The sequence below is a fragment of the Nanorana parkeri genome, unplaced genomic scaffold (genome assembly GCF_000935625.1).
Source record: "Nanorana parkeri isolate BGI_ZX_2015 unplaced genomic scaffold, ASM93562v1 scaffold1116, whole genome shotgun sequence".
Classification (NCBI taxonomy): domain Eukaryota; kingdom Metazoa; phylum Chordata; class Amphibia; order Anura; family Dicroglossidae; genus Nanorana; species Nanorana parkeri.
Genome location: NW_017307384.1, coordinates 477,458 through 489,587, shown reverse-complemented (window position 1 = coordinate 489,587; position 12,130 = coordinate 477,458). Strand labels below are relative to the sequence as shown.

The 12,130-nt window shown below is 41.0% G+C and overlaps 1 protein-coding gene across 1 annotated transcript in view; it reads right to left on the bottom strand.

Moving 5' to 3' along the window:
• PCNX1 (pecanex homolog 1 (Drosophila)) overlaps positions 1–12,130 on the bottom strand; it is a 110,715-nt gene that overhangs the window by 26,908 nt on the left and 71,677 nt on the right. Inside the window, 9 exon segments of the mRNA XM_018567924.1 lie at positions 512–653; positions 3,842–3,992; positions 4,281–4,373; positions 4,630–4,735; positions 6,009–6,118; positions 7,330–7,421; positions 8,601–8,711; positions 10,553–10,724; positions 10,846–10,888. Of these exon segments, the coding sequence (XP_018423426.1) occupies positions 512–653; positions 3,842–3,992; positions 4,281–4,373; positions 4,630–4,735; positions 6,009–6,118; positions 7,330–7,421; positions 8,601–8,711; positions 10,553–10,724; positions 10,846–10,888 (1,020 nt within the window).

Genomic DNA, 12,130 nt, shown 5'->3' with positions numbered 1-12,130 from the left:
TATTAGCTTTGTTCATAATTGTTTATTTTTACATTTATTTAATTTAAAAAATTTTAAAACTGACTTACAAGCCCCCCATGTGATAGCATATTGGCAGTGACAGGTACTCTTTAAGGTGATACTGGGGGTCCAAAAGATCGCACTTCAGTAGCTTATTGCTGGGTCTTTAGGAGTCCAGCACTGACAGCTATGGGACCGGAAGTGATGTAATCAGCATCGCTCCCGGTGCCATAGAACGGGGGAGGAGATTGGTGAACGGATGGTTTGCCGCTCTCCTCCCCAGCTTCCCGCCGAGACACGAGATGCCGATCCTGGGCCACCAGAAGGGGCAGCGGAGCCTGGAAACACGGCTCGGGTGTCGGGTGGGCAGTCAGTTTACCTAAGTCGCCAGAATTGCTTCTATTGTGATATGAACAGAGTCCCAGCGGTAGACTGTTTAAATGCGAAAGGGTTAAGATAAAATCAAAATAACTGAAAAAAATTAAAAGAATAATTGAAATACTATACTCACTCAGCTCCAAGTTTCTTCGGACTGCCTATTTCCTTGGCACCGTTGCTCAGTTCATTGAGAACTATCAGAGGATAAATAATATTCTTCTCTACAAAAAGCAGCCAAACATGAGCCTTCTCGAACCACATCATATGAGCAGCATCTTGAAAAAGAAAAGCATTGCGCTTAGAATAAAAACAGTCAAGTTGTGTATGTAGAAGCAAAAGTGACTGCTCTACATTTTGTTATTGTCTACGCATTTCCGGGCACTACACATACATGTATATACAAAACAGCTGAGAAGTGGCTACATTAATCAAACAGATTAAAGCCAAAACTCTAGGGGGAAAAAAATGACAATTTACACACAGCACTGTGTGTAAATTATGGTTAAAAGGTGGATGTTATGTCTGAAGTGTCACTCCAAAGTATATAAATCTTATCTTGCACCATGCAGTCTCCAACACATAAAGCTGAGATTCTGGGCATTGAGGGGGAGTGAGAGATGCGATTAAGCAGTGAATAACCCTGGAGGCATCACCTGCCCATTCACAAAATGCCTTGTATTTTTTTTCAAAGACTACAAGGTATTCAGTGGCTGAAGGAGGAGAGGAGGGGGCAGAAATGTGAAATAATTTTTCCTCCTCCAATCACAGAATAACTTTGAAAAGAACACAAGTGTAGTGTGTAAATGATCTTGTTTTCTTGGCCTGTGGCTTTAGGGCCAGTTCACACCATCTCCATGCGATTAATGCACGGTATCGCACAATGCACATCCAGAGTGATTACAGTGCAGGAGGTGTATTGCGTACCAACGCACTATTTTTTAAATCACAACACAATGCACGTTATTTGCGGTACCACACGTTGCGGCTGCCAGCGGGAGGTGCGTTTGGGGTACCATTCAAATGAATGGCACGCAATGCACATTAATCGCAGTGGGATGGTGCGAACGTGCTCTAAAGCCACACTCCAAGGAAAAAAAAGATAAATCGCAGGGGGAAGTAGATCATAGATGGTGTGAACAGGCCTTCAAAGATTACAAAATGACAGCAAGCATCTAACTGCCTGCTTGTTTCAACACAAACATTTCCTCTCTCTTCTGTTTCTATGAACACTTTGGTGCAGCAACACCACGATAAGCTTAATGAATAGAATACTTCCTGCTTAGTGGCTTTAAGAAAAAAGAAGTCTTCATAATAAATGTGTATGAAAATAGAATTCTGTTCTTACAGTAAAATCGTTTTCTCCAGTCCATTGAGGGACACAGCTCTGAAGAATTCCGAGATGCAGGGTTATGCTGCTGAGGGCAGCATCAGGCAGAAAAAAAAAGCCTGCCACTTTAAGGAAATATCCCCTCCCACCTGCTAGTTGCAGACAGCAGTATGAAAGGAAATGAGGGGAATTAGCTATGCCCTCAATGGACTCCAAGAAAAGGATTTTCCATCGACCATTGAGGGACACAGCTCTGAAGAATTCTGAGATGTTCAAAAGCAGTCCAAAACAGAGGGGTGGGCATCATAAAAACCTAGAAGAACCAGCTCAATTACTCAAACAGCCGCCAGCAGAACTTCTCGGCCAAAATTAGCATCAGAAGCGGTAGAAACATCAACCAAGAAGTATTAACTGCCCTAGTAGAAAGGGCAGAAACAGGAAAAGGAAGAACCTTATCACGCAACTCATAAGCTTGAATGGCAACCTGACGAATCCACTTAGAAATAGCAGATCTAGAAGCTGAACATCCTTTCTCCTAGGACCTTCAGGTAGAACAAATAAAGAATCAGAACTCCAAAAGGGAGCTGTAGCTGACAGATACACTAACAGCCTGCAAAACCCAAACAATGAAGAGAACAAATGGGCAAAGTGAAGGTAAAACAATGTGTTCATTTAAATATAAGGCCGATACCACCTTGCGGAAAAAAGGAAACCTGGGGTCTTAAACAACCTTGTCCTTATGAAGACCCAAATAGGGTTCTGCACAAAACAAAGACGACAACTTGGTAACCCTTTTAGTCAAGGTAATGGACACAAGAAAGGCAAAACTTTTTGAACAAAGATGACACAGATGGGTTCCAGAAAAACTGGCTGCGCATGCTCACACTTGCACAGTAGAAAAAAACAAGTGCATCAAACTGAAGCCCCAGCCTCTTAAAAAAGGACCCCGGAAAATTGAAGTAAAAATCAGGAGCCTAAAAGCACACACAAAAAAGAAGGGAGGGAGGGAAAACACCCAACATTCCAAACATTAGGTAATACATTTTTTACTCACGACTCCATGGCCCTGTTCCCAACATAACAGGAATCCCCAGGTAATACTGGCCTAACAGTTAAATGATGAAAACAGGAAGACAGGACTACCGCAGGATGACGCAGAAGTACTGGGACGAGAAACAACCTACTTCATGACAACTAGAGAAACTTACAGGATTTAACTTATACGGCATGAATCTCTCAGTTTTGTCAGCTAGCTAGAGAGACTTCCAGGATTTAATATCATATATGAATCAACTAGAAGCTCTTGGTAGGAGAACCTTCAATGAACAAAATAAACCAGAAGAGAAGACATCCATTCTTCTGAGTACAGTAAGCACAACTAGCAGGCGTAAGATGGGAGGGGTTACTTCCTTAAAGTGGCAGGCTTTTAATTTTTTTGCCTAGTGTTCATTTCTCCTGGAGACAGCAGCATAACCCTGTGTCTCAGAATCCTTTAGAGTGGTGTCTCTTAATGGACAATAGAAAAATAAGAGCTATCTGTACTGTTGCATGGCAACTAACGCCACTCAACATTTCAGATGCTGAACTGTACTTTGCAGTGCTGCTATCTAAATGACAAAAAAAAAAAAAGGAGGGTTCTTATTGCTGGTAAAATTGCTGAAAGGAAGCCTAGGTGAATTGTAGTCACATTAATAAGTAAAGCTGTCCATACACTGCTTAGCTTTTTGAAAGAACTTTTGTCCAAAATAACTTTTTGGCTTTCTATTAGATGGAGTCAAAAAGACGATCGATATTGACAATGGTGGCAAATAAACTCACAAAAGCAGGATGGAAAATTTTTCTCAAACAAAATTCTTACAGTGCATGTGGTTTTTGTTCGGGAAGCGCCATTCATTCCAAAACTGAACATTTAAAATCAAACGAAATTTCAATCAACATTTGTCAAGTGTCGGATGGCATTATCAGGTAGTAAAAAGGAAGATCTTTCGTACGAACGTTCGCTCGAAAAACCACTAGTGTTTGGACAGCTTAAATGTTATGGAATACTGAAACTCAACATCTAATGTTTATAGTACTGGAATAAAATCGGAACATGCCTAGGATGCCACAAGAAACATCTTTTAAAAAATAACTTACTTCGAACTTCAAATTGGTAATATTCCTTAGTTTTTAGCAGCGGGTGGGAGAAGCAGTGCCAGGGAAGTTGTTTGCGTACTTGCGGTAGAATGTAGTGAGTTAAGAAACCAACTGAACCAACTACTGCATAGAGAACGTAACTCAGAACGGGCTGGAAAAAAAAAAATGTTGTACAGTGAATACTTATGTAAATATTTTAGGTAGGAAGGTTATTAATTGGAATATTTTTTATAACACAATATATGCACAACCTTCTTGATTATCAACACTCTCCTGACCCAGTACAGTTTGAAAGTTAGCACAGTGGAGGAGGGATACAAGTGCATACTGGCTATAGACAACATGGGACCTTCCTTGCTGCTTCACCAAAAAAAGTACAACTGTAACATTCAAAGAAAAGTATTGGAAGAGGATACACCAGTCAAATCCTTGGTCTTACCTGTAATGCTGTAAACACAGTGCTGACATGAATAGCAAAATACAAAACTGCAATCACTATACAGACAACCAGGTCAGACTGCAGTCGCTCGTTCTGGAAAAGAAAGACATGTATTGGAATAAGAACGTACTCAGCAGTCTGCAAATAATTGCAGGGATCACTATATAAAGTGCTTCTGCAACCTACAAATGTTCCATGTATTACATTTATACATAGTCCCTGCAAAATCCACTGCAAAAGTTTAACTTAAATTATAGAGAAAAAATACTAAATTAGTCAAATCTTAAATCTGCCCATATCCATTAAAGTACAAACACAAGCACAAAACATTACAGTGTGTAACACTTACAACAGAATTCCTCAGCTTGTCTGGAAGCGGGTCCTTCACTTCTGACAGAGGGTCTTCTGGGTTTTTATCCTCATTATTTGGAAAGATTTTTGATTGCACCAGAGAGCTAACAAACAAAACACAACAACACAGGGTCAATAGAGAAGAAAGTCTATCATGAGAAAAGCGTAGGAACTCCCCATTGCTGGCCTCTTACTGAAAATGCAAAATGCCTGGCTATAATCAAAGCTCTATATACTGAGAGCGCCGCAGCAGGGACAGATCCCAACAATACTGTCGAGATCTACCCAGCTGGCTGATTGATAGCGGGCTCTGCCTATCTAGAAGCAGAGCCAGCTGTGCCCTTCCCCCTCTCCGTCCGTTCCTCCGCTCAGCGCTGGAGGATCGGAGAGGGGATGGCAATTACAGTGGGGAGCGTTGACTGACAGTCACCGCTCAACTGCAGGGAGAAGACCGGTAAGTGAGTGAGCGACGTAATGTGTTCGCTCACTTCCCAATCTATAGAGTCGACATTGACGTTATCAATGTCACGCGTCGGCTCTATGAGGATGAGTGTAATTCACTCACCTCATAGTTCTCCTTTAACAAACCTGAATATATTGATTTGAAACATGCACACAATTTTGCATTTCTACAGCTTCAGTGTGTCTCCTCTTCCTATAATACCTACCGAATTTATCCTTTTATAGTTATTTTTATGAAAAGGAGGTACATTGTGGCACCTTCAAGAACCCGTGTTAGAATCCAAGTGACTTTAAATGGATTGATTTAAAGTCTAAGTAGTAGGAGCTGTACATGGGGCTCTCCCCTATAACCAGGTTGAAATTAAGCCCCTAGTCCTCCAGCACTGAGCTCCACCTTCTCTTCTACAAATGTCAGTGGCTTTATCGCCCACCAAGGTTTTGTTTTGAACAGCTTAATGACAGAGAAGACAAAATCTAATCCTGGAGGGAAGCTGATACCCTGAGTACAACCATGGAATAAGTCCAAGAAGTTGCTTTGAAATCGATTTGAAGACTAACACAAGTAGTTGTATCCACCTTGCATAAACCTTCAGGTCAGGTACACCTTTTACGCATGAAAAAGGTAAAGTAGATATTTTAGAGAAAATGTGAACACAGTAAACATGGTTATGTTAGGACCAGCTTTACAGTTTTATTTAGTCCATAAATTGGTGTGGAGCTAAACCGCAATCAAAACCTAAATCATATTAACAGGTTAAGGTTTAATACCGCAAAACTTAAGCTCAGGGTTATTTATTCGATTCTAAATTTCAGTTTGTTTTAATAGCGGGATGTTCCATTTACATATTGCTAGGTTTGGAATTCCTGGTATGTTAATTTAAGTCCGTGTGTACTCTAATGCATCCAATAACTCACATGAGGACAGAGGGATCACTGCTTTGTCTGCTGAGATGGTAAGAAACGGCAACTAACACACCACAGAAAATAGAAAACAATACAGGAACATGCGGGGCATCCCAAGGATCCTGAACACAAAAGAGAAGACAAAAATAAATAAATTGAAGAGCAACAATGATCCACATTGTAATTTAGGACTAATATAGGCATATAGCTAGCATTTTATTTAGTAATTTCAAAAATATGTTACTGACATAATTAACTACACATAGCAAAGGTGATTTTACTGGTTAGCAGGCACCCGAAGATGATCCCCTGTAGAGCACCTTTGTAGCGCCAAAACCTCAGGTTCTCTGCACTGTACCATCCATGGGATCTGGTTTTCCTCTTCCCACTGCCTATGGCTTGCTACTGATAGTAGGGATGCACCGATGCCGATACCGAGTATTTTGGCGAGTACTCACTCACCCAAATGCTCCCGATACTGGAACTTCCGGTATCAGGAAGTTCGGCGGCGAATCATTACACTAGCCGCCTGGCTTTCCGATTGGCCGGGAAGCCGGCTCCATGCTCCCTTATCACCAAAAAGCATGGAGCTGGTTTCCCAGCCAATCAGGAAGCAGGGAAATAACTCTCCCCCCGGTTTCATGATTGTAGGAAAGCTGGCCAATAAGGAAGCTGGCTCCATGCTTCGATGTCACTTGGTAACAGGGGAGCATGGAGCCGGCATTACCGGCCAATTAGGAAGTCGGGTGGTGTGTAATGACTAACAGGAAGCCTGGTTACAGGCTTCTTCGTCACCTGGTGACGAGGGAGCATGGAGTCGGCTTCCCGGCTAATCAGGAAGCCGGATAGCGAATCATTAAACGAAGCACGGCTTCCTTAATGGGACTTTAAGTACCAGTAATCAGTATTGTCAAGTACAGAAAAAAAAAAAATCAGTACTCGATACCGAAAAACCGGTATCTGTGCATCCCTGTTAGGAAAAGCCTCTTATCACACGATGGCCCAATAAACAAGCAAGGGGTGGGCCAGATCCAGACACCAAGAAACTTGTCAGCATTTGCTCACAAACAGATTTTGGGGTTCCTGGGGTGTTCTAGAGTGGACTGAAGGTGTTTGCGATCAGTTTTAGCATCATTTTACAATTGCATCCCCTGCCCAAGACTTCTTTATCATTAGTTTTTAGGGTATTTATGAATTTAGCATTTATAAGAAAACCCCCAAAACACCATATAGAGTATTAAAAAACAAAAAAAAACAAAGCCAATGCCTGGTTCAATTAAACTATTTCAATGCTAAATATGATTTTTTAGCTCATGGCTGTGCAAAGGCTTACCTTAAGAGCACCATAACACAGTCCATAAAGTAAAGCTACCGCCACAATGCTACGAATAAAGCTGTAAAGTGCTGCGAGCAGGCTGGTGGTAGCTGGAAAAACAGAAGTCAGTCAAGATATTTATATATTATTTTGGATAGCACACAACAAATGATACATCGGAAGTCATTTAGAAGATTTACATTCTTGTTCAACTTTGAAGGACATAAAAGTGCGTTTGACTTCTTTTCAGCCCTCTTAGAATTTCTGTTGCATATACTAGTTTCCAATTTCCTTAATGAATGGATACAGGCTGCATCCTAAGACTGAAGCAGGCAACAGGATCTCTAGCCTGATCTGCAATTGTCTGTTCATTGGGGGTCTGGGGATTGCCGGTATGCATACTAATGAATAGGTAGAAAGAGCGCTATTTTACACCGACTGCTTGTACAGAGTTGGCCATTTCAAAAGGAGCCATGAAGAGGACAGCTAACAAAAGAGGTTTATGTGTTCATATACAGCAACTGCATATGCCTGCTTCATATACACTCGGTGTACGTTGCTGGCATGTTTTTTTTAAATACCTACGCAAAGTTGGAAATGGGCTTTAAAGATGATTTAATCTGCTCATATTTTGCCTTCCCTGATACCTCCTTTACCCCTCTCATTAACATGCTATTTTTTAAATACATTCTGTCTAATACATACCTATTTTAGACCCAGTGATATGATCACTAGGTCTCTGTGCTTCTCTATGTAACGCATGCACATTATTGTGGGGGACGAGGGGTTGACCAGCGAGGTGTTTTACATAGCTTTCCAAAAGCATCACAGCACCTTGCCTCAATACTCTCAAATGCCCTCAGTCCTAGTAGAAGCAGTGAGCTGGCTCTTGTAGGGAGTAATGCAAACATCAAAATGCTTTGATGGATGGATGTAAGATAATTTGTGATGCTAACTGGGGCGGGCCAGGGACAGTAAGGGGGGAGTAAAGGGCTAGATGATGTGGATGTCCTCCAGCCAGGAAATAAGGCAGACTCGCTAATATGCTGCAGCTTCTATTGCACACTGAGAATCTCAGTGTGCAGTGAAATCATAGTATGCTATTTCAGTACAGAGAAGGAGCCTGCACAACTGGACGGAGTTTGTCAAAGTCATGTAGTAAGGAATATCCACAGGTGCTCTCTCTCAACGACGTTATGAAAATAAAGATTCATTTGACGAAAAGTGAATGAAGCTTAGGAAGAGGGATAGCAAGATCAATGTTAACGTGTGCAGAAAGCAGATCTCACCGTTTCCACCAAACACATGTATATCCAGTTGTTCACACAGGTACATGACGAAAGTGTTCACCTGAGGCAGGAGACCGATGAAGAACACAACTGGGAAACATAGTGTGAACACTGTGAAGCAAAAGCACATTTTAAAATTACTGAGGATAAATGTGAACACATAACATAATGCATACAGATAAATCTGGAAGGACTGCATTGGAAAAAAATATAAAAACTTGTGCTAGAATCCAGTATTGAACACCAATAACGCTAAATTGGTGTCAGGACAATTATCACAAAAGTGTTCGAGGACAGCAGAAGAAAAAAAGATGCCGACTGGAAAACTGTCAAATAACTATCCAAAAAGCTAAATGTATTCTGACTGGTGGACCATTCCTCATAAGTGAAAGAAACAGAGCCTGAACAAATCAGTAGCTCTGTAGTTTCAAAGGAATGATGCCTGGCATTTACTATGATACTATTCGTATCCTTTCCTTAGTCATTTCTGTCCCATTAAAGCAGTGGAAGGATGATGAGCAAGAATAGCAGCCACGGCTTTTATAAAATAAATTATATTTAATGTTGTGTTCTTAAACTGCGCACTGCTTTTTACATTATAGCGTAAACCTGAAAGACAACATATGAGCATGAGTGTTCTCCCTGCACACTGTGCATGGTTACCGTCGTGTGAAAAAGAAAGTATAATTTTTCAACTAAGCAGGCTAATGGCATGGCTACAGAAATCGCTTTGATCTCTATATTTTCTGGACCAATGGACATGGCTAAGAGAGGTCTTCAGCATTTCATATTCTCAGCAGGTAGATCAGTGATCTCTAAGCATTGGAGAGCAGGTGAGACACCCCCTTCCCCCCCAAATTCGAGAATGGATTAGTGAACTTAATTATATAATGCTTATGGAAGAACTTACAGCCCCGTATGTATGACGGCTATTTGGCTTTTGCAGATACATGGAGTACTTGAAATAGTTAAGTGCTGTGAGGGTATGTTTATTGTGATATTAAAGTGAAAAGCTAACTGCCCTAAACTATAGTAATTTAATTTCTAGTAAAAATTGCCAGGACTTCAATCTAGGATCTAAAATCAATAGCTACCCTCTTCTGAAGTGTTTGGTTGCAGTCACACAATTGCAAACACTCCAGGTAATGTATGAGTGGGTGGACACCATGGCAAGTCTTCCCTAATGCCTGAAAGTGAGATGCTCTCTGCTCTCAACACAACTCCAATTGTCGATTAAGAAAGTGAGGCAGGAAAAAAGGGAGGAGCTGCAGAGACCAAAGCATCCTCCAAAATAAGTACACAGGGGAAGAAAGCCCTTACCATTGATATCACAAAGGCATACTTTGCTGGTGGAGATTTTAGGTGCCAACAACACTGAATTATACAATTAATTTAAAGAAATGTTGTTGGCCCAACACCAGAATTAGCTATATACATGGGAAACTGACAGGATCAATATGTATACACTATGGAAATGCAAAGGGTTTGAAATACACAGTTATTATAAAAAAAGTTATTCAATAGGATTTGGTTTGCAAAGCTTGACTCCTTGTCTTTTTTTGCATGGAGATACACTTTAAGAAATTAGAGTGTAGTCCACTTACATGACTATTTTTAGCCCGACATCTACAGACTGTTCTGCATTACGGTTCCCTGCAGTAACTTCTCAGTTTAAAAGGAAAATAATCACGAGATCAGATCACAGCAATCCTTTTTTGAGATACTGCGCGCCTGTAGGCGCTGAATAACTGTTTAATTTTACATTCATCTCTAAGGCCTCATTCACAGAAGACGTTTGATATCCAGAAGTGACCGCGGGTAGTTGCAGCCACCGCGGGTAGTTGCAGACAAGGCTAGGTAAAATGTCATTCAGAATACCACCTTTAAAAAAAAAAAAAATTGCAGATGCGTAAGCAGTAAAAATAGTCACAGAAAACAAAAGGAATGCTCACCAATTACTAAATCCCTGGCAGATATGAGAAGCAGAGGATTGGTGAAGGCCATTCCATACAGCTTGTATTTGGTGGCTGACAGGTTTTTGCTTCCATAATCCAGTAACCAAATAAGGCCACAACAGGCACAAAAGTAAACAGGCCTACTATAGGCTATGATACGGTTATGGCCCTGCAAAAGGATACAAAATGTTTAGTGACAGCTACTTAGGAACATGCTAGTTAATCTTGCCAAACACTTAACTGCATTTTTGACCTTATGACCTGTGTAACTATGTTAAGAGTATACTTACATGTCTAGGGGAAGAAGAATCAGGCTGAACACTCTAAAATAAAGAAAAAATATATATTTTAATTTGAAACTATTTTATTTAAATTTCCAAAACAATGAACATTTGAGTTTTGTAAAGTTAAAAAGCATAATAAACAACAAACACGGGGGAAAACACACTTGAAATGACATTTTAACTTTGCTTGGAGTGCTAACTTTCAGAGCAGTCCCACATGAATGTTGCACAGCGTAATAGCTAGCACCACTGCAGAAATGCGCATAAACAAAAAGGTCCACCAAGCTGCTGAAGAAGCTCAAATAGAAGTCATTATCAATCATGTTTGCATGTCGGAGCTGTCCTAAGTAAAGTTCTGGTATCAAGCCCAAGCACTTCCATGCAATAGTGCAATAAAGGCTTAGCAGATCTTTCTCCCCCATCCAGGAAATTAGGCAGGATTTATTTGACTTTCTGTAGGCTTTATTTGACCCATATGTAGGGTGCAACATGAAACGTGGTCACACTCCCTAGTCCCCACCCACATACCTGAAGCACAAGGTGCATCTCCCTGAAGCATCCTTTTACTTCCCAATTTAGCGCAGCTGTGCGTGGCTCCGCCCAAAAAACCACACCACCCATTCACAGATCCCTTTACAAGGATCTGTGATGGGAAAGACTACAAGTCCTATCTGCCATGGTGAAAGAGGAAATCTTAATAAAACAAGTGCGGTGGTGTCCGTGGGCAGCTCGGTTCACAGCCATGAATGGATAAGGTGGCTGTCCAGTATGATTTCCTGAATTACTTAAAGTGACATTAAACCCTCAGATTTTTTAACATAAAAACAATACTGTAATGTGTGCCTTACTGTAATCCATGGTTGTTTCCCTTCTCTTAGCTGCTCTTCCTTTTAACCTCTTGCTGTCCGCCCGTAGTAAAAAAACGGACGGACGGCACTGCAGCATCTGCGGGTTGCCGTATAGGCTGTAACCTGAGCCAGCACTACAGGAAGAGGCCCTGAGCTGAAAAGGGAAGTTCTCTCCAAGCATGAGAACAGATACATATTTAAAAGGAAGAGCAGCTAAGAGAAGGGAAACAACCATGGATTACAGTAAGGCACACATTACAGTATTGTTTTATGTTAAAAAATCTGAGGGTTTAATGTCACTTAGTCCAGAAATAATTATCCGCCACCTAACTTTTTGTTTTACAATATGGTGGTAGGTGTGTGTTTAAACTGTCCACAATCACAATGGCTGGACATGAATGAGCAATCTAACTCAGTGTTTGTAGGCAGAGCTTCCATCCTTT